Raw genomic sequence first — 23,688 nt, 5'->3', positions numbered from 1 at the left:
GGATTATCAGGGTCTGTTGTAACCGAGAGTCCACAGTACAAAGTGCGACGAGATCGCGCGTCGTGTGCTGTAGGTGCAAGGGAAGCATGCGAAGGTGAGCCGAGAAGGATGGCGTCTTCTCGCGCGCGCAAGGGTGGGTGGCAGGGAGGGTGTGTGCCTACTTTTCGTGCACGGAAATGGGGAGGGGGGGGGGGGCAGAGTAGTGCGCACCTCCGTTTCTACTCCGGCCGCGGCCGCGCGCGTCGGTCCTGTTTTGGAGGTAGTCTGCGGTGGGTTCGTAGACTAGCCGACCCGAGATAGCTGATGGCTTCGTGTGCACTGTGATCTCCCGCGCCGGGTTCGCGTTGAAGCGAGAGGCAGCACGAAGAGGAATTTGCTCGCCGCTGCTGCCGCTCTTGATCATGCCAGCGTTCAGACAGCCAAGCGTCCGCGGTCATCGAGTGAGATGTGTTAATGTTTGCCTGTGCACACGTGACACCGTGCTTGGTCACTCGGTATGCGCTGATTTCGGCGGCGGCGCCGCTAGATTATGCAGCATGTCCAGATGGAAGCGCGAGAGAGGAGCCCGGCTGCATTACGTGCCTCACACACGCGCGTTCGGCTACTCGCATACTTGGATAGTCATCGTAGATGAACTGCCCGAATTTTTTTCTATATCTCTCTTTTGCTGTCTGCGATTGTTTGCTGCTTGCTTATTGGAGAGAAATGTACGTTAATTGTTCTAAACAGTTTTCTGTGTACGACTTACAAATTTACATAATCTGTACCGACTGGATTTTAGCCGCCATTTAGTGAGCTAGTCCTTTTGTAACGTTCAAAATAGTAAGTGTATTTTTTTTAATGGGAAGCATTCTTTGCCTCAACCTTGCACTTTCCTGTAGTTGTAAGTGTCTATCTTACATTAAATTACGTTGGGGATTTGTACACTTTACCCAGAGCACCTTCGGGATCGGCCAAGGTTGTTAACGGAACAATATGGCAAGTTTCTTTCTTGAGGTACAATAGATCAGCTATAAATATCGTTTTGAATAGGGTACACCTTATGCAGAACGTCGCGCAAGATAACCGAGAACTGAAATGAGGAGAATGTCGTAGTTTACACCGTCCTCGCTGCCATGGAGACAGAAGCATGAGTAAAGCGAAACATTGTTTGCCTCAATCCTGTAAATAGCGGGTAGCTTAGCTGCCTATCTCGCCTCAATTTAATTAAGCGCTGTTCATGAGCTTCGTATCATTGTCACAAATATCTTATGTTTAGAACTAGAGAAAACTAAAGTTGGTAAGAATTCCCGGTACGCAAAGGCAGGAGTGCAAAAACACGGACACAAGAAGAACGAGAAAGAACTGCGTTTTCGTTGTCCTTCTCGTTCTTGTGTTTTGTACGCCGTACTATAAACACCATACATTCTCCTTTGTGTTTAAATAAAGTTTATTTTCTCTCTCTCGCTCTCTTTGTGGTGCTCCGCTGCAGCTTCGCGTTGACACGGTTGACGCCGCTTGTACGCCTAAAACGTTTATCTAATCCAAGCCATGTCGAAGCCAATGCAAAACTTATATCTGCGCGCGTCGTCGACGAAAGTTGTTAGTGGTGCGGTGCCCGAGTGATGTTGCATCAGTGCTTAAAGTGTCCAGCATCTGTTGTCATGCGGCATTTAGGCAAAAAATATTGAGATCTTTTTGTGCTTTTTGTGTTACGCAGGCATAATGTCCAACTTCGACTGCATTGTGGTCACTTGCTCATCTCTGAAGTGGGCGACTGCGATTGAATCAGGTGATGCTACGCGTCCGTCGTGTTGTGTTTGTTGCCACTTGCATATATATGCAGACGTGGAGCTTCATTTGCATCCATTCCAGAACTCCGGATACTTCAAGCTCGGAACATCATTTCTAAATCAGTCAAGATACTCACGGTCGAGGACCCTGCAAGTAACATCGGCAGCGGAGCTGCTACGTTGAATGCACTCCTCGTAGTTACAGAATATTTGAGTGCACATAATGGATATACAGTAAGTCAACTACTAAACATGGACACTGCTGTACAGAGTTTATGCATTATTCTGGTGTGGTGTTCCTCGAATAAATTATGAGCTACTATCTACTAGCTTCCAGTTAAATACCGTACACAGGCGATCGCACGCTGAAATATTATCTTGATAAAGCACTGCCCTGTTGAGTGTCACACCAACTGGTAGAGATTTTCTGCATCTGGTTGCTTCGGTGCAGGTGCTTTCACGTTTCTGTTGTAATTTTTGGAGAACTTGCAGTGGTACAATGACAATTAACTAACTGAAAATTTTCAATTGTTTTGTCAACAAGTAAGGTGTGGTAGTAGCGCAATAAGTGTGAACGCCTTGCCACTGCCTGAAACTATGTGCACAAAAGGGAGCGTGGCGAGTACATTCCAGCTGGTGGACTTGGCCACGTATTCTTAACATGGGTCCAACAGTTATTTCTAACTACCGTGTCTTAGCCCAGTAGCAAGATCTTGCTGTTAATCTTGTTCATGTTGCTATTTGCTTACAGGTAGTGTACCCTGATGTACTTGAAAAAAGCCGGATTTTGATACTGCATCACGTAAGATATCTTTATGTAATGTTAAATTTACAACATGACATTATTATCATAATTTTTCATGGGCCGTTATAATGTTACAACTCTTTTTGCTCAATTCTATTTCTTCCTTATCATTTATGACCGGCCAATCCTAGTACTTATAGTTCAAGCAGAGCATCACTTGGACCACTGATAAAGTGCAAAAAGGAAAAGAATCGGAACAGAATCGTTGCAATACAAGGTTTCGCTGTGTGGCTTGACTTGTGTATGTATATTTTATATGGTAAAATTCATGTAGAAATAACTTGAAAACATTCTCAGGCTAATATAATAAATATGGCAATAACCGGAAGTACACACATGCATGTCATCTCACTTTTGCCCACTGAAAGAAATATAAATGGGCTTGAGCTCAACAACACTGGAACTATTCAACCCCTTTAATGTTACTTTTTTCTTATTACCCATTGTTGTAGAAACTGAGTGAAGAACTGGAACAGCATCATCCTTACCCTGGCCATCGATTGAATCCAGTTGGAGTGGGCCTTTTCGTTTTGGCTTTATACTAGCATCAATTCTAGACGCTTGCTTTTGCTAAAAAGGGAGAGGGTGAGAGAGCTGGGTTTGGTGTATAACCGTTCTGAGCTTCCATTTTTTAATGCAAAGCATTCTTTGTCTAATTCCAGCCACGTTGCGGTATGTTCCTGTCTGATAGTGGAATTTGAACCGGTGTCCCCAAGCGCTATAGCCCGATACTCTACCCATTACACCGCAGACGGATGTATACTTGTCTCATGCCAACTAGCGCTTTGAGCACATTGGTGCATGCGTCATGTTGCATAGCCATAGTTTGCTCAGAAAACATAGAGCATGTGCACACATGCCAGTTTCCTATGGGCCATAGATGCAGGAATGGCATTAGTGAATTATTGTCAACCTTACCATCCATCATGTGTGTCACGTAGCATAAAAAGAAGTCTCCTATAAAAGCAAGAGTGCACCAGCTTTCCCCATCTTTCCCTGATAGCAACTAACACTTTGAGATGCTATGTGACATTGTACCGCCTTTAGAATTGTCCCATGTCATAATGGAAGAGGTTGTAATGTTCCTTCGCTAGAATACAGCAAATCATTGTCATGCCATCATTGTTGCTATCGTCACCATCAAGCTATCCTTGTTGTGCCATTGCCTAACTGTTGTCATTGCACACACACACTCATGTCACACCCACCGTGGTTGCTCAGTGGCTATGGTGTTGGGCTGCTGAGCATGAGGTCGCGGGATCGAATCCCGGCCACGGCGGCCGCATTTCGATGGGGGCGAAATGCGAAAACACCCGTGTGCTTAGATTTAGGTGCACGTTAAAGAACCCCAGGTGGTCGAAATTTCCGGAGTCCTCCACTACGGCGTGCCTCATAATCAGAAAGTGGTTTTGGCACGTAAAACGCCATAATTACACTCATGTCACGTACACAATTGCTCACCTTACAAAGACACGTTGCACGATCTGATAACATTTTGTGGAACCCCAAGTGATGCTAGATAGCCAGCTATCTGCACAATACTTTGCATATCATTGATTCCTACAGTTGATGAAATCTGCATAGTTTCTTCAAAAGCTGATATACACCATTGACAAAACTATCAAATATCTCTTCATGTGTGTTTATAACCCTGCAGGGCAGAGAGTATGCTCTGGAACCATGTGGAAAGGCTTTTATGAGTCTACCAGGAATTCATGCTGCTTCCATTGACCAAATTAATGGTCATTCTACCAACCTGGAGAATCTATTGAGCATTACTTCTCAGGTACACAGTTACCTTATGCTTGCTGTTGAGTATAGTCAGATCACACTTTGTGAAAACGATGTTGTGACAGTAATATGTGCAAAAGATTTCTTAAACCCTGAATAGGTGCATTGCGGTACATTATGGTAGTAGGGATGGTGATTCACAGTTTATTACAATCAAATTACATTACAGCATTAACCACTTCAGGTGCTATGTGCACAATTTTGAATGCTAAAGTTGTGCATCAAAAGTAAAAGTACTGATGAAAATAATGATATTTAAAGCGTGTTGCATATATCTTAAAACCCTTATGATTGGAATGGTTCTGCAAGCTTGAATAATAAACGTACAGTGTTTCAATAAAACGAGTTCGAAGATAGACGGCTGGTTATTTGCTCTCGGTATTGTTATGTTGTCATGTAGTGGGTTGACTTCTTTCCTTGTTTTTCGCAGTGTTTTATATCAGGCATATTTTTCAAGTGGCTAGATAGGTGCTTTTCATGTACCCTAGATGTGAAATAGTTGATATTGTCATGTCTCACATTCATGTAGAGAGTTCTTGCATGGAGTCCACATTCACTAAACTTGACAAAACTCACTAAAGAATTAAAAATCTTTAATTCTTTCAGCAGCTATTCACTATTCATAATTCTGAAAATGCAAGAAATGTGGTGAAACTTAATTTTCAGTGGGTACATTTAACTGGCACCTGAAAGGTTTGTGTGCAATATGATGCAAGGCAGCCTTCTGAGCTGTTCAGTGCAACAGCCACTGACGTATGCTTCAAATGACCAAATGCCACTACCTCAGCTCCTATCATGCCTTTCTACATAATTGCTCTTCACAGGCCCTCTTAATGAAACACCCAGATTCTGCTTGCGGTAGTCTTTAGTGTCCCATCTGAAATGGTAACAGTATGTCTTAATGTTTGTCACTTGCAGTACAGCAGTGTAAGCACACAGAATAAAGACACAAGAGTGCATTCATCCTTTTTCTGTCTGCTTGCCTTCCTGTTGTGCTGTGAGCAAAACGAATGTCAATCAGCTTGCCCAACTTCCCACCTTGCTATATTTCATTGCCCAGTACAGTTCTTCACAAACTAAGAACATATAAGATGATATCACAGTCTTGCAAGATCATTTCCACAGTGTCCATTTCATTATTTTATCACAGAACCCCACCAAGAGTTTTTTTTCTAGTGAGTAAACACGCACTTTGGTGAAAAATATTAAGATGCCCTTTAATTTTACTTGGTAACTCTAATCCATTCTGTGTATCCAACCAAGATTGAATTAATCGAAATTTACTGTATTATTATTATTATTATTATTATTATTATTATTATTATTATTATTATTATGAGTCACCTGTCACAAAACTTTTTTCATCAAGACTCGATCTGAAAGACATGACAGAACGAGAAAATGTGTTTCTCCCTGTGTTTGGTTTTTTGCAGCTTTCTGTATGTAGTAATTAGAGATAAATAAGCTTGCCCTTTCACATGATCTACAGAAGGATTAACTACAACTTGTTATGGGACTCAATAGATCCTTTTCATAATTGCGAAGCTAGCTTTCCTGTGAGACAGGTTGCCCAACTAATGGTGGTGTAGCCATTTTTTCAGACAGCATGTGCAAGTACAGTTTGCTTGTATAATGAGATCAAAAATGTAGACTTGGCTTTCATGATAAAACTATGTGCAAGAGACAGGCCCAAGCATCTACAGCTAGTACTTCATCTTCATTTGAACAATGACCGGTACTGTCATTAGTTGGGCAAATGTACAGTGCAGAAAAGTGCACTTACAAATTATGTAAAGTTTCTATTATGCATTACAGTGACTGAGTTTGTTTTTCTTCCTAATGTATGACAAGCTCATTGTACTTTTCTGACTCAGATGCAAGAAAATGGTCCTCCAGGAGTTTGGGTCTGCAGCACTGACATGATTTTGACTTGCAGGAATATTGGTATGAAAATCTTTACGTAGCAGCATTTTTCTTATTCCTTTTGGATGTTAGCTTGAAGTTTTGCTTGCTATGTATGCCATCCTTTCAGCTCTAAATGTCATCAGTATGCTGCCATAGTTATTGAATGACTGAACCACCTTTTGTATACCGTTAAATGCATTTTGCTAGACTGAGGTGGTGTTTTGACTGTATCTACTATTGTTGATTTATTGAGCAAACATTTATTCAGAAAGGTTTTTTTAGAAAGGCTTCCTTGTCCGATCCTCTAGTGAGTAGTGAGGAAGGGAAAGGCCAGCAAAAGTTATCAGCTCATCTCTATATGGGCAATTCATGCAAGATGCTGAATTTTGTAGCTGAAACGTTCCATGGTAATGCAGTTTGAGTTAAATGAATTGCCCTCACACAACTCTATTGCCTTTTTTGTGAAGATGAGCTGTCAAGATTGATTGATTGATTGTTTGATTGATTGATTGATTGATTTTAATATCTCAAAAAAGGGGCTATGAGAGACCTCCCACAGCCAATGAGCTGCTGCACCGAATTGTTATAAAGTATGTTCGTTTCAGCACTTTTGCATGTATTCAGTGTGCCTTGCTGCAAGTTGCGTTTCGCTAAAACAATTTTATTGGTAAGTGTTTTTATATCGGAGGAAAGTGTAACTATTGAGGTCCACTTTGCTGCTTCATACGTTCCAAGGCTTGAGCAATATTTCTTGTTTGTAGTATTGATGCGGGGGTTCAAGTCTCCTTTCTTTTTTTTCCCACTGTTCCTTTTCACACCAGACATAAGAATGCCCTGTGTGAAAGTGTCTACTTGCATCAAACTGATGTGCTTAAACAGCATTTCTTAGCACGCAGTTTTATTAGAGAGTTCTTGTTTTGCAGCCATCAACTGGCCATGGGTCAAAGACTGTCTGCTTATTTGCTCTGCTTGTGATCCCCTGTATGCTGCAGGTCATGGTGCTGTCAAGGTGAACAGTGAAGTATGTTTCTTTAAATTTTTTGTACATATGACTGTTTCAGTGTGTACGCTTGCCATAAAAGCAGCTTTTGTTATTTAAAGTCTTAAAATGAGAATTGCTTAGCAGGCTACAACAGCACTGATGCATGGTTGCCACATGTTGAGGACATGTGTTGAGGATTTTACCCTCTTGTCTGTGTGAAGGCAGTGCCAACACAAACTATGTATTTGTAAACTGCAAAATGCATTTAACGGGGCAATATACACAATAGTAGCAGATATTTTTGGTCAGTAAAGGAATGCATTTGACAGTTCAGGCACCTGTATCAACATAAGGCTATGTAGTCTGTAGTGTCATGTCTTCTCATTTTGTGCAAATTTCTGAACTCATTGCAGAAGTTGCACAAATGTGTGAAGTTAAATAGGCTTCCATTACCTGGGCAGCTGTTCAGAGTTATATATAAATGAACTTATTTATGGACACACGCCATATTTTGCTGCAAAACATTGCCTATGTCGTGGGGCATCTGCGACGGCAGGCGTATTGTGTTTTGTGACACCATGGACCGAAGCACATGGGGGTTGGACTCTCCTGCGTGTTGCCATATGCAACTTAGCCACGTCCAAGGAAATTGTGATCCTGGGGTTGAACCAATGCTGAGTGCTTGGACCTTTAAGGCACCTCGATAGAGGCAACACACCCCTTTTGCCTCGGCTTCACATAGACGGCACCCCCGGACTGACCCATCCGGGGGAAATTGGTAGTCGCCTTTCCCTGTCCTCCTCTTCAATCTTTGTCTTTCTCTCTCACTTTTAATCTCTCCTGTTTTCTCTTCCATTTACTTCCAACATTCCTGACGGCAAGGGTTAACCTGGTGGGCTATGATTTACCTTGGTTATAACATATGTGGTTATACAGTAGTAACAATGTGCATTTGGCATGGCAGGGCTTGCTTCACCACAATCTCTCCATGTCCCCTCATTGGGCTCGGTGTTAAGTGACTGGCATTGATACCGAACAAACAACACACTCCATGGGACCCTCAAACACCTTCTCACCTAATTGTCCCCAGAAAAGGGAGTGTACCGATGCACCTTTGAATTCTTCATGAAGAAAAAACGACACATTCCTTAAGTATCACTCGATTCACTGTGAGAACACTGACAAGAAAGGAAGAAACATCTCACCTTTCCTGGTGTCGAAATACCTCACTGAGACCATTGGAAGTGTCTACAAAGCCACCAAGATAGCAAGTAGGGACCTGCTGATCAAAGTACAAACAAGACGCAGTGTGAGAAACTGACAAACCTTGTGGCATTTGGAGACAAACCTATATCTGGTACTGCACACCGAACAATGAGCAACGTCAAAGGTGTGGTTTCAGACGACGACCTCACTGATTTTACTGACGAAGAACTCCTGAATGGATGGAAGGAAGAAAATGTTATACATGTGACATCTCAAAATCAGCCGTGATAACAAAGAAATACTGTATATACTCATGTAATGGCTGCAGGTTTTTTTAAATGGAATTTGGGGGTGAAAATTGGGAAAAAGTCATAGCACACAGAGAAAAAGATGCAACTTTTTTTCTCGTAAATGGTTTTGGTGGTACTTGCTTTTATTGAACTACAGTACTCACTTGTACTGAATCCGGCTATTCTTGGCTAGTCCTATAGCATGTCACCTGCTGGCTCGAATAAATAGTGACGCCCCACAGACCAGCGACGGCAGCGTCTCGGAGGTAGCCGCTAAATCTCGGAGGCTGTGGTTTTGCTATCTGGGGGTGCCAAAAACTCAGCATGGCTACCTTGTTTCGCCACCAATTAAAAAAAAAGCTTTGGAATACTCGCACCACACAACAGATAACACAACCTTCTCAAGAATCAAGGGTGCGGCTTATGCATAGGCAATCTTTAGATATATTTTTAGGGGGATTTTCTTTCACAAAGTTCTGGGTGCGGCTTTTACGGCCATTGCATGAGTAATACTGTACCAACCAATAATACTGATCTTGGGCTCTAGAACACTCCCGGATGCAATAGAAACAGGCTACCCCAAAATGTGTTCAAGACCTTATATACCAAACCCACGACAGTGTTCCAAGTGTCAGAGGTTTGGACATGCTTTTCAAAGCTGTCGAGGTTGACTAACTTGTGCAAAGTGCAGCACAACAGACCACTCTAATGAAGAATGTGATTCTCAGGCCCATTGTGCGAACTGCGATGGCGGCCACCCTGCATATTCCACATCATGCGCAGCCTGGAAGAAGGAAAAAGAGATTATCTCTATCAAAGTAAAAGAGAACACCAGTTTCTGAGAAGCACGACAGTGTTTTTCACTTCCATTCCCAGAGAGAACATCTTTCGCCGAAGTAATGCAACAGGGGGCAGGACCACAACAGCCCCCGGCGGCCGCCCCCACTGTGGGAGCTGCTGAGGCTGCCCTGCTCTCCCTGAAATCAGCCACACCAGAGGCCTCCAATAGCGTTGGCAGCAGCCATCACAGCTCGGAGACCAAGGAGGATCTACCAACCTCCGGGCTGGTAGAGTCAAATGCTTTGTCCCTCGAGGTGAAGCCTACACGATGCACACATCGCTCGTTAGAGTGAGTGTCCAGCGCTTCACAAGAGGCTATGAACACTACTCCAAGCAAGGTGGCGCAGCCAGTGCCTAAGGAGCAGCAACATTATTTCGTCTGCTCTAAAACAGACAAAACCAGAAAACAGGGCCGGAAACAGCTGTGTAACCTAAAACAACACTTACTTTTTGTGCACACAGCACTAATTTAACTTCAGTATGAATACACAAATTATACAGTGGAATGTCAGAAGTCTTCTCAGAAACCTTGATTATGTTCAAGAACTTCTCCATGAACTCACTCCAAAAGTGCTGTGTGTACAGGAAGTCAACTTAAAATCTAAATATACAAACTTTCTTCATCAGTAGGCTATTTTTCGTAAATATCATGATGCTCTCGCATCATCTGGCGGTGCAGCCATTATACTCGACAAATGTATAGCGTGTCAACATTTACAGCTACAACGCACCTTGAAGCAGTGACCGTTCAAGCCATACTTCTAAATAAACTTATTACCATGTGCTCTTTGTACATACTTCATGAACATGAATTCCAATCATTAATAGATCAATTACCAGAACCCTATCTGGTTCTTGGAGATTTAAATGCAGACAGCAACATATGGGACGACTGTCGCTGTGATGCGCAAGGTCGTCTGATTGAATAGTTTCTTTTTTCTTCTGGTGCACGTCTTTTGAATGGGAAGGAACCTACATATTATAACCTTGCAAACAAAACATATTTGTTTATAGATCTTAGCATTACATCTCCGACCCTTTTACCTCATCTTAAATGGAACGTTATGAAATATTCTTGCGGTAGCGACCACTTCGAGAATGTTCTGTGCACACCAAAGTGGAATGAATGTCTTCCACAGTTTCCTTGGTGAAAAGCTGATTCAGTCAACTAGGAACATTTCCAATATCTTACTTTTATATCATGGACTGACATGTATGCTGTAAGCGTAGACGATGCGGTTGACTACTTTATGGCTTTTCTGATTGATGCCACCTCGAAATGTCAAACAAAAGAAACAAAAACAAACGGATTGTCCAGCAAACACCATGTTCTGTGGTGGAACAATGAGTGTCATAACGCATGTTAGAAGCAGACCAAAGCATGGAAGTTGCTTTGCGATTCTCTGACAGCGGAAAACCTGGTTAATTTCAAGCATGTCAAATTCCAGGGAAGGAGAACACATCGACAAGCTAGAAGAGTGAGTTGGCAAAAGTATATCTCGGGAATTAACTCTCACACAGATGAGATGAAGGTCTAGAATAGTGAATATAATGAAAAGTCGACAACCTTACTTGCTCCCCTTGGTAAATACTCGGGGAGACGGCATGGAAAACCAGGCGAACTTTTTTAAGCACATTTTGAACACGTATCCAGTTCATAGCGCTGCTCTAAAACATTCGAAAGATACAAAACATGAATAGAATGACAGTCATTAGAACGAAAAAGTGCAAAAAGCAGGTATGCAAGTGACCATTTTGCATAGGAGAGCTTCAAGCATCACTAAACTGCTGCAACAAGTCTGCCCCAGGTTCTAATCGCGTAATATATGAAATGTTGAAACACTTACCCTCTTAAACATAAAAAACCTTTTTGTTTACAATGCTATATGATGTTCTAGCCACATTCCCTCTGCTTGAGAAGACGCCATTATAATTCCCATTCTGAAACAGGGTAAAGATCCTTCTTTGGCAAATAGCTATAGGCCTATAGCATTGACAAATTGCCTATGCAAACTTTTTGAGAAGATGGTAAACAGTCGCCTACTTCACTATCATTAAATCAACAAAAACCATGCCAATGCAGTTTCAGGGAAGGCAGATCGATGACAGACCAGCTTGTTCACATGGAAATGTGCATCGAGGATGTCTTTATTCACAAACAGGTTGTCTTATAAGTATTCCTTGATATGGAGAAGGCGTATGATATTACATGGTGCTTTGGGGTCCTTTGGGATCTTTCTAAAATGGGTATTCGTGGCAACTTGCTGAGCATTATTGAGAGTTACCTGTCTGGCAGGACGTTTCGTTTTTGAGTTTGCAGTGTGCACTCTTGACCATTCACACAGGAGACAGGTGTACCACAGGGTGGAGTGCTGAGCTGTATGCTTTTATTATAAAAATTAACACCTTACATACCGTCGTACCTCGCACATTCTTTTACTCGGTCTATGTGGATGTTGTACAGATAGGTTTCAGGTTGTGCAATCTTAGCATCTGCGAGAGACAGCTACAGCTTAACCTAAATAAACTCTCAAAGCAGGTGGATGAAAATGGTTTTAAATTAAACCCTCAAAAAAGTACATGTGTTCTCTTCTCAAACGAGTGGTATGTTACCAGAATCAATTATTAACTTTAATGGAGAATGACTATTGGTCAGCGATGTACACAAATTTTTAGGTATTGTCTTAGAAAACTTTTTATTACCCACTTGAAATATCTTAAAGTGAAGTGCCTGAAGGCTATGAACCTACTTAAGCTGCTGTCTTGAACAACCTGGGGCATTGACAGGAGGTGTTTGCTTGGCCAGTATAAGAGCGCTCACACCTCGGCTGCGGAGCCGTGGTGTGCCTTTCTGCAACAGAGAGTGCTCTAAAAATCGCCGACCCACTCCACAACCTCAGTGTACGCCAGGCAACAGGTGCTTTTAGGACAAGCCCTGTGGAAAGTCTGTACATCAAGGCCAATCAATGGCCCTTACACATACGCAGAACATATCTAAGGTTGTCATACTTGAAAAAGTGTAAGTCGGATAACAAACATTCATGTCACACAAATGTGCTCAACTTGCCTTCTGCCACACTTCACCGTAACCACCCGTCTGTTCGGGCTCCTCTGTCTGTACGCTTGGAAGAACTGGCAGAAGAAATGCATTCGCTATCAAGAAACTGTCCTAATGATTCCCACTCCCCTTGCACCACCTCGGGAATGGCAGACTATCCAGTGTGATATGTCTTTTGTCGCAATATCAAAACATGCACCTGAGGCACATATACATTCACACTTCCTTGAACTTCAGGCATAGTACTCTTGCGCAGAATTTTGTACAGATGCTTACAAGTCTGCCAATGGAGTGGCTTATGCAGCTCTCAGACTGTCATTTTCAACCTCCAGTGCATTAAATTCGCACACAAGCATTTTCACAGCGGAGGCATGTGCAATCCTTTCTGCTGTTGAACATATAAGGCAAACTAGTATCATAAAGACTATGGTATTCACAGACACATTGAGTGTTGTTAGTGGTAGTATAACGAGTCTATGAAAATTGAGCTCTACAACCTTGTGTGCTCAGCCTATAAGTCCAAACAAATAATTGTTCTTTCTTGGGTGCCTGTCCACAGAGGCCTAGAGGGCAACGTAGCGGCTGACAAAAATGCTACGTCTGTAGCTTTTTGTGATGCAAACATAAATATACCTATACTGACCACAGACCTTAAGCCATTTTTACGACATTAGCTACAGAAATATTGGCACGGGCAGTGGGACACTCAGGTGCCCAACAGACTCCACATAATCACACCAAAAATAGGGAACTGGATCTTCGAGAAAACAACGAGGCACCAGGAAGTACTGCTTTGTAGATTAAGAATTGGGCACACCTACAGTACTCACTCCTATCTTCTAACTGGAACTAACATTCCGACATGTAGTAGGTGTGGCTATAGATTTACAGTCCCTTATGTTATTGTTCAGTGCCCATTAATAGAACAAGAGAGAAAAAAGTACTTCCCTTCCTTCTACCGTCATAATGTACCTCTGCACCCAGCGTCCTTTTTAAGCAATTACCTTCTCTTTAATTTTATAACAGTATTAAAGTTCCTAGCAGAAACGAGTATGATATAAATCATTTGTCCAGACTATTTGCAGCACAGCCTCTCCTTGGAGGCTGTAGCTGCAATGCAGCCACTTACAGAGCACATGCCTCACAGCCCTTGTGCTGCAGAACTCTGCTGAGTCACTAGTGCTGCTATCATTAACACATTTTAGTAGTTGGTCCTCCATAACATACTTTTATAGCCATAGCACTCACTGTTCATGCACATTATAGTAATAGATATCTTACGCCATTTACAGCGAATATTTTTAGACTGATATACAGCCATCTCGCACCCACCATTTGCAACTCTTCTCATTGAAGAACAGCTCATTGCCATTCATCACCAAGTGTCATGGTGCTTTTTTGGCCATCTGTGGCCTTTGTGCCAAAAAAAAACAAAAAAAAAAACAATACCAATCAATAAATCAATGAATAAACATGGCTTATCTACTATGCAACACATCTCAGTTTCAACTTATGCCCTTGTGTTTTCAAGTTTAGCCAGTAGAGAAGGTTAATGCGATCTACGATGCTTGTAAATTTGCACCAAGAAAAGTATTATGTATCATGTTTTATGATATGGTACCTTAATGCCCTTTGAAAGCTGCATTCTGTACTGTTGCACTATCCATTCTTCTTCTTTCAGGGCATCGTTTCAAGCATCTTGTATTGTGGAACATTAGAAGCCTTGCATAACTACACACGTTCTGATGGCACAGTTCTTGTTGTAAGTTTTTTCTGATGTATCTCAGTTGAAATTTCCTTTTTCTATCCAAAGTTTACTGTGATCAAGTTTGGTTTCTACTATGCTATTTATTTTGAATCCCCATTTGGATCTAATTTCTTGAGTAATAAAAGTGTTATTGGTGCATATGTTGAAAATGAAGAGTTGCTAGATAGCAAGGCGTATTTAGCAACATTGTTCAACCTTTCTGCAGCCTTGCACATTTGCATCTAATCTTAGGTGTTTGATTACAACTCAGTTCATTGTTTTTTAGTACATTTAAAAGGTTATTTTAGTTCTATCCTTTTGCTTTAATTAATATATACATGCGACTCTAGATGGTCATCATCACTCGTTGAGAAATATTTTCTGCAAATGAGCACAGGAGCCAGAGTATTCATGAAAAATAACAGTGCTGCTTCACTGCTGCAGATTAGCATACAAGCTGATATTTCATCAAAATCCAAAACCGCTTGTAGGCTAATTTTGATGTTAATTAAAAAGACCAAGGTGGTCACATTCAGTCTTTAGCTCCCTCTACAGTGATCCTCACAGCTGCAATGTGGCACTTAAAATGCCATGAATCAAGTTATAATTCAGCTGATGCCTTATGTTAAGCTTCTCCTAATTTATTCTATGTTGTCACTCATTTATTAAAAACATTTCTTTATATTCATTTATTCCACATACAACTAATGGCTAGAACCACCTTCCTGCTGATATTGTGTCAGTTGAAGACTGCACATTTCTGGCAAAGTTTATTTGAAATTTTTTTTCATTGTGACAGTACCACAGGACCTCATATCTTCTTATTTCACTATGATCTTGGCTAAAAATTATTAATATTTCCTTTTTCTTTCACTCTTTTCTGTCTTTTTTTTTCTCTTTTGGCAATTTTAAGAGATGGGGGGGGGGCAAATGCAAATGTCACTAGTATTGTATAAATTTATAATAAGCAATTTTGTTATTGTTGTACACATGTACCCACTCCCCTCTACAATGCACAGGCACTTGGGTATATGTACAATAATAAATGAATAAGTAAATAAATAAATAAATAGCATAGGGAATGGCATGATGCTCTCGTTTAACTTTCATAACAAATGGTGACAGCTGAAAGCGTTGTGAAACAAACAACAAACGAAATGTTAACATGATCTTGGATTGTAGCGCGAAGGGACACGGACACAGACTAGAAGCAGACAGGACAAGCACTAACTCTCAACTAAATTTTTATTGAAACGAAGAACATATATATATATATATATAGGTGATTGCAAAAAACCGCAGCATACGAACATACATGACAAGGTATGAAGACATCAGTTACCAAGATCATGTTACCGTACCAACTCGCCCAACTTTCTATCCTTTTGCAAAAGAAATGTTGCTGCAAGTTCTGTGCAAATTGATAAAATTCTTAAGGCAGGTTCTGAGTTGATTGCATGTACTAAAAGTTCAGACAAAATCTTTTCATTGCCTTGTCTGACTTGGATTATTAATCACTTAAATATATGTGTGTAGATCTTTTTCATTGCTGAAAAGCTGAAGAACATTTTTATTCGGAAAATGTTAAAGTATTTGAGTTGTAAATATTAAGTTAGTAAAATTGGTGAGTGCTTGCAATTGTTCGGTATTTTCTGCATAATATACCGCTAATTTGTCTAAAAGGTTTTAACTGCCCCATGTATTGCCACACAGATTGTTGTATTTATTAGGCACACTGTAAGAATGAATTTTTATAAAGCATTAGCATTATAAGGGCTTTTTGTTAACCATGTGCTAATATAAGTAATAATAACATAATGGGCTTTTGCATTATCATCAGCTATTCCTTTCTGTGCTTCTTAGCTTCAAAGTTATTCTTTATGGCATCTTGCCACTTATTTTTCAGCTAGGTCATTTGCTGTTCCCTGTAAATTCAAGGTATTATCACTATATTTATGTTCATTGCCATGTATTGCTCTAGATTTTTTGGCCAATTTAGTAAACACATTTCATTGCTACTTAAGTGGTAGCAAGTTGAGTCTGCAGCCACATTGAACATTTTTTTATGAAAGCATAGTCTAAATATACTTGCATACTTTTCTTTATGACAATGTTAAAGAACGCCAGGTGGTCAAAATAATTCAGTGCTGTCCACTATGATGTCTGTCTTGGCTTGGAATTTTAAAGCCTGTAAATCAAATCAGATAATGTGCATAGTCCTTTTTCATTACAGTGTTCCTAGACGAAAGGATATTTTCTGCTTTTTTTTAAGGGTGATGAGGCTGAAAGTATCATTGTTTCGTTTTCCCAGGTGTCTGGCATGGTATTTTTCTCTTCTGAGCTGGCTGAGAGTCTTCTAGCGCTGCACTCCATATCTCCCTTGGACTGTTGCACATACATGGGTGTTGATAGTGGTGCTGAGCCAATGCAAGTTGGTGTCTCTTTTGCATTTGCATTCAGGACTGTGTATATATATATATATTTGTGTGTGTGTGTGTGTGTGTGTGTGTGCGCGTGTGCGCGTGCGTGCGTGCGTGTGTGTGTGTGTGTGTGTTTCACGTTTAAAGCGTTTATATTAAAGCTTGTCTGATACAAATTGGGATAGCTTGAGAGTTGTTGCACTGCTCATGGTCGCTCGCATAACAGTCTGCTTTGTGTGTGTGTGTTGAGACGTGCAAGGATATTTTGGGAAATTGATAGTTTAAACAGCACTTTGTGTTACATTTGAAACTATCCTCCAAAAATATAATGCTTGATATTTCTTTAATCCCTTATTTCTCTTTCATTACACACCATATACTCAGCTGTGCAGGAAAGCCAGCTTCTTATGTTTGTCGGTACTAAATTCCAGATGTGCGAAAACTAGTGTGTGTAAGAAAGCAAGAGCAAATGAAGTAGCATGAACGTGTCATCACAGGGCAGCCCAAAGACCCAACCCATTGTCTCATTTCATGCTTGAGTGTCCTTATCCGTGCAAATGCAGCTGCCATTGCGCACGCAGCTGGTCTTTCAGGACAGTGCACAGTAGTCTTTCAGAACTAGCATAGTATTAAGGTATTGCTTGACCATACAAGTAGCCTTGTGCAACTGCATGTTGCTGTAGTGGTTGCACATCAGGCTGTGCTAAAGCGTCCTCTTTTAATCCCACCGCTATTCTTCACGTTGAATATTAATTAATTAATTTTTAATCAATGGCATCTGTCGATTATCCTTCCGAGGTAGCTTGGGACTTCACATGCATAGAGTGTGCCCACTATTGCACCAGACCAATGAAAAACAGCCATTTCGAATACATAGAGTGCTGATTGCCACAGGCAGTACGCTTTGTGCCAGAGAGCAAGCAAGAGGCACACTTCTTGCTAGTAATTCCATGTAGCTTCTGCCATGGAGGCTGTCTAAGTGTGTGTGCAGTGTGCAGTCCACCGCAGTGACCTGGTGGTTATAGCATTGCGCTGCTGAACATGAGGTCATGGATCCAATGACAAGCAATGGCTTTCACACTTTGATGAGGGGGAGGAGGAATACAAGAACACTTGTGTACTATGCCTTGGGTAGTGCACTAAAGGATCCCAGGTCCATGGTCAGAATTATTCTGGAGCCCACCATGCTATCTTTCATATCTGTGTATTGCTCTGGGACACTAAACCCCATCAGTATGTGTGATGTGCAAAAGCTTCATTAATTCAAATTTGCAGTGCAAAACTACTTTGCTAGTGGAGACAACTGATGTATTCTATGAGCTGTTCAAACTTCTAAGGAAATGAAATGTTGCAGCATGGATATTTTCTTCTGGTGCTATTCTTATTGTAACTGCTAAGAGTACTGTTTATGTAGAGTAGTTCACAAAATCTAAGGGTTATATTCAGTTTCAGTCATGTCTTGCTTTTCAGATGTCATTGTTTTTTGATCTGCTGGTTGCCATGGCAGAAGATGTCTCGCAAGACTCCTTTGTTAGTGGCCAGCATGGTCGCTGCTATGACAAAAAATTTAGTCTTGAGAAAAGAACTATGGCCCAGAGGGCTCGAAATCTTGTTTGGAATGAGCTGTCATCATACACCCTAAAAGCTTGTGAGTCACCGCATTATTTTCTTAAATTTCCTGCTTGCTTTATATATCAGATGATATTGCACACTGCATTGTACGAATTGTAGCTATCACGATGGCATGGCAGTTGGGAGACAGGGTGCACAATTTCGTGAAAATTCTTTGTCTGCTACCTGGAGGTTGGGCATGGGTATGTGGCTATGTTACTCACTGAGTAGATGGTGAGGAAGCAGTCACAAGGCAGAAGAATTGGCTTACGTGCAAATCTGTACTGACCTAACGATGTGCCAATGACCAGCTCTGTTCTTTGCAGAATGATGCCATGAAACAACAAATGGTACCAAACTATCCTTACTGCAGCAAATGTTTGCCTTCTAAGCACATAATTATTTTATTGAATCATAGCTTTCTTTGCCTACCTTCCTGAAGTTTGGTGGTTCTGCTTGGTCTGTTTGTCACCAAGTAAACTGGGGTGATGCCAAAGATGGTGCAATCAAAGCAGGGCTGATCAAGTAGGCTGTGTAATTCCTGGTCATGCAGGTCACGTGGTGGTGGTCTTCAGGGCCGCCCGAGTGCTTGGGTGGGAGAGTGTGGGTGAGGCTGAGCATATAAAATTTTGCATTGTAGAAGTGTGGCTTCTGCATATGCGTTATGGCACCGAAACATATTCTTACTTTCTTAGTTAAGAAGAAGCATCTTGATGAGCAGGCACACATTCACTAAGCTGCAAAACGTGGTGCAGTACACAAATACTGTAGTTACATACATGTTATCACAAAGCCAAACAACACAAAAATTCTGAGCAGTGCAGTGATGCAAACGCTGCAGAATCTTCTTGTAGACCTGTTGGATAATTTATTTATTTTTTATTTATTTACATTACCCCTAAGGGCCCTCATGCGAGGGTATTACATTGGGGGGGGGGGGGGGGGGAGGACACAAACATGAAATATACACAAGAAATAAAACTAGATGAAATAAACACACACACAAGGAACATAAAATAAATAGATATGAACAGGGGGTATATGCACTAATTCATTAAATCACAAGAGCTTTTTTACACAATATGTTAATATGTACATATAACAATAACTAATCTGCTACCACTAACCGTTTTCTTGCAACAAGGTTTGAAAAGATGGTAAGTTAACTTCAGTAGCTATGCGTGATGGTAGGCTATTTCATTCTATTATTGTGCGAGGAATAAATGATCTTGCATAGAGCGATGAGCGGCACGTTATGTGTTTTACTTTGTTAGCATGGTGACGGCACGGGAAGACTGCAGGGGGTGGTGAAAAGAAGTCATCGTGAAGCGTGGAATGGTGATAAAGTTTATGAAATAAGGTTAGGCGAGCAAACTGGCGTCAACGTGATAGTGGTTCCAACTCGGCATGTTGTTTTAATGATGTGACGCTGGTGATACGTGAATAATTGGAAAAGATGAAGCGAACAGCACGGTTTTGCAGAGATTCAATGTTGTTGATAATGTATGCTTGATCGGGATCCCATATGGCAGAAGCATATTCAATTTTTGGGCGGATCAGCGTGATATAAGCAAGTTTTTTAGTGTGAAGGTGCGTGCTTGAGATTACGCTTAAGAAGACCGAATGCTCGGTTAGCTGATGCTAAGATGGTGTTAATATGATAATGCCAAGTGAAATCAGACTGAAGATGAAGGCCAAGATACTTGTAAGTTGGCGCAAGTTCTACGCTAGCATTATTGAGAAAGTAGGCGGTAGGAAGTCGAGTGGAATGGTTGGTAAATGACATCAGCTTGGTTTTAGACGTATTTAAGGACACTAGCCACGAGGAGCACCAAGCAGTCACCGCATCAAGATCAGTTTGTAGAGAAAGGCGGTCAGCGTCATTACTGTATTAATATTACGATATATAACACAATCATCTGCGAATAATCAAATTCAAGATGAGAAAAAGTTAGGTAGATCATTAATAAAGATTAAGAAAAGTAGGGGACCAAATACGCTGCCCTGGGAAATTTCAGATGTTAAAGGAACAGAAGAAGAGTCTGTCTCTGTGGCAAGAACTCACTGTGGATGATGCCTCGCCCATTTGACATTACTGTCAGTCCTGCTTGTCCATAGCTTCCTGCTCCTGGAGTCATATTCCACTCTCACGCCCCTCTTTGAACCTCTTGTGTGACTCAGATATGTGTGCTTGACATGGCATAACCTGCATACATTTGCCAAAGCATGTGAAGATCTTCTGATGCAGTCTACGTCAACCGCACAACAAATTCAGGTTGATTCGTTGCTTCATGTTCATGGCCCATTCCTCAGGTCTCGTAGCAAAAGGGCGTGCAAAGACAAGGCTGTATAAATAAATTTATGTTATAAGAACTCAAATGGTTGCAGAAACTGAAATTATAGTTGCACACTGCCAAGACATCATGGTACTTGATTAATTAATGGCGTTTTTCACTGGTTGATTCGGAGCAGGATTATTTGCTCCGCGGCAATGAATCCGAATTTCACTGGTCGATCTGGAGCGGGTTCGCACGTTCCACTGGTCGTTTCGGATCAACTCGCTCCACGCCGGATCGCTCTCACTTGCTTCGCCGCTGAGACGCGGATTCAGGCGGAAATAGAACGCGTCACTTCCGTCTTCAAGCGAAATCGGTACCCGATTGGTACGCGCAACAATGTGCTGCTTCGCAAAATGGCTTTGTTCGGTGCTGCTGCAGAGCTCGCGTTACTCGTGTTTAGCGATGAGAGCTCGGACGACAGCGATTAGGAGGTGACGCAGGTGCTGTACGAAGCTTTCTATGCACGTTGTCCATGCACAATCCTTGCGGGCCCGACATGGAAATGACGGACTCTGCGACTACCGTGGTCAAATTACGCACGGGGGACGGCGAGTTTGGTTGCCGTGGAAACGTACAGAGCGGAAGTCGGGCATGGTTTCCGGAACTGGTTTGTGCGACGTGTACACAGACTTCCTGTGTGATCCCCCACGGAGAGTTTTCGTGCTCCGCTGGCCGATTCGGATTTGTGAAATCCGAGCGCTCGCTCAAGAATCTCGGCGGCCGCTCCAGATCGACCAGTGAAAAACGCCATAAGAATCGTACCCTTGTTTTACACGTAGCCCACAAAACAGACCTAGTCCTGTAACTTTTCAGACAGACCTTGTATATATGTACACATGTGCCAGGAGTAAAGTCAAACTCAGTAAAGGCCATCTCATTGAGGGCTCGCTAACTGGGCATGTCTTGCATGATAAGCTTTCAAATGGATGGCAATAGAAGACAATACATGTCTGCTGTTTCATATGAGCTGCATGCTTCTTTAGATTGTGGGATAATGTTATCCAAGAGTTCTTCTGGTAGCACTGAAGTTTTTTATGTGCAGATGATATGGGCCTTGAGTGCTCTAGCTTTGGCAGCTTACTGTTGCAGCTGAGATTATTCCTTCATATCTTTTCGTGTTGCAATCAGACCGTTCTACTAAAGCATTGCTGAGAGCTGAAATGTAGAGAACTTCTGTAATGAAGGATCAGTATTACCTGTTCTGTGGAACTGCCTTGTGTTACTTCACTACTCCGGTGCATTGTCTAAATAATATCCAGCTTTCTTCCCTCTAAAGCAAAGTAGATTTTTGGGTTTTACAGCATTTTTTTTTTTTTGTAATGTGCATGACTATGTACAAGCTTTGTTTGATTCAATCTTTAATTATCGCTATTCTTTCATCCCTTCAGATGTATTGGAAGGCCAGCCAAGTCACCACTATTTGTCCAATGAAACTACTGCCCGTCAGCATTCCGACTTTCTCATAAACCGTGCTAGCAGCGATTTGCTTCTTCATGCTTTTTTGGATGTAGGTTCATGCACTTATCTACTGGTGTCAGTAATTACCTTTTGCCAAGCTAAATGCAGTACATAAGGTTTCCTGGGTAGTCAGCAGAGGCTGAACTTGTACACCTAACATTGCAATTTAAACCATATTTCAAGTGAGTTGTCTTGAACTTTGAGCTCAGACAAAACATGGCCTGAAACCCTTGAATTTTATCTCTGAACTGTGTGTGATATTTGTGGGAATAAAAAATAACATCACTTTGTTATAAATGCCACACATGTAGGAGCAGTTCCACTAGGCTGCTAGCAGCAGTTAAAAGCTGGCTGTAGTTGTGTATGGCAAAAATGCCATTGCTTTATTGACAGGCAGTCACATACCCACAATGTGGGGATTCTGTTATATTTCATCATCTTAAAATCCTCTACAAGGAATGTACTAGACAGTGTCAGTGAGAAGTTATGGCTGCATAACCTTATGTTTACCCTTTGCAGTAGCTGATGCACTATTTTCATTGTTAACAGTGCTCTGTCTCATATTTAGCATTCTTTTCATGATGTTAAACTTGGAAAATAATGCAGCATTTGAGAGGTTTCAATATCTCTTTACTGGGATGCCTAGTGTTGCTTGAAATTTTATAGTTGCCTTCCAGGTCGTTTTTTCTATCACAGTGGTTTTTGAAATATAGAAAGATATTTTAAGTATGGTTTGAATCATTCAGCCATTGAAGTATTAGCACCCTTCTTTTCTTATTAAGCCACAATGTCATGGCTTAATAAGGATGCTTGCTTATGCTCGCTTGACAGGGAGGTATAAGCAGACATGTCATTCATGGACATCTGCTAAGTGCATGACAGTTGTGCTCTTTGGCAGTTCGTTATCTGTTTTATGGGTGTAATAGGCTGGCATTACGCTGCAGAGATTAGCCACATCAGCCTTTTGCATGGCTGGAACTGGTTATGAACTTCTCTGGTCATGGGCATTAGGATCAGTCATTTGATTTTTTTGGTTAGAAAGTTAGTCAAATTTTCATAATTACTTGTCCAATTATTACCTACAATAATTCTAAGATGTAGGTTTCTGTTGTAGAAGCAAGCCCAAGGAATTCACCTAATTATTGCATCTTCCCGATCTTTAAGTAATTGGGAACACATTTTCCAAAACACCCTGTATTATGCCACATGGAGTGCTGTCTGCAGTGTCATTTGTCTTTTACCGCTACTATAGATTTTTTCGGCGTTATTGTTACTTCAACACGTGCTGTTGTAAAATTAATGTGCACACAAATTTTCATTGTTGCATGCACTTTGCAGGCTTCCAAGGACTGCATAGGTTAGTAAATATGACTGATGAGAAACATCTAAAAGGTGTCTTATTTTGTTTCGAAGTCTGCAAACCCCAACTGGCTGAAAATGCCAGACCTGTTGAAATTTTCACCA

General features: G+C 41.4%; 1 protein-coding gene across 3 annotated transcripts in view; it reads left to right on the top strand.

Annotated features, from left to right (window-relative positions):
• The first annotated feature begins 1,527 nt into the window (after positions 1-1,527).
• Positions 1,528-23,688, top strand: part of LOC126543766 (L-fucose kinase-like) — a 98,586-nt gene continuing 76,425 nt past the window's right edge. For 2 of the 3 annotated variants that reach the window (XR_011892490.1, XM_055061692.2), the window contains exons 1-11: positions 1,528-1,588; positions 1,700-1,771; positions 1,855-2,006; positions 2,524-2,574; positions 4,235-4,363; positions 6,243-6,312; positions 7,197-7,294; positions 14,331-14,411; positions 16,708-16,827; positions 18,287-18,464; positions 22,155-22,273. Coding sequence is in view for 2 of the 3 variants with exons in the window: in XM_055061692.2 (XP_054917667.2) it covers positions 1,531-1,588; positions 1,700-1,771; positions 1,855-2,006; positions 2,524-2,574; positions 4,235-4,363; positions 6,243-6,312; positions 7,197-7,294; positions 14,331-14,411; positions 16,708-16,827; positions 18,287-18,464; positions 22,155-22,273 (1,128 nt within the window). In the remaining variant the exon portion in view is untranslated. Of the gene's footprint in view, positions 1,589-1,699; positions 1,772-1,854; positions 2,007-2,523; positions 2,575-2,708; positions 2,819-4,234; positions 4,364-6,242; positions 6,313-7,196; positions 7,295-14,330; positions 14,412-16,707; positions 16,828-18,286; positions 18,465-22,154; positions 22,274-23,688 lie in introns of those variants that run through there. The other variant, XM_055061693.2, reaches the window with a different exon arrangement.

The sequence above is a fragment of the Dermacentor andersoni genome, chromosome 1 (assembly GCF_023375885.2).
Source record: "Dermacentor andersoni chromosome 1, qqDerAnde1_hic_scaffold, whole genome shotgun sequence".
Lineage (NCBI taxonomy): Eukaryota > Metazoa > Arthropoda > Arachnida > Ixodida > Ixodidae > Dermacentor > Dermacentor andersoni.
The sequence above is the reverse complement of the archived record's forward strand: the minus strand, read 5'-3'. Positions and strand labels throughout refer to the sequence as shown.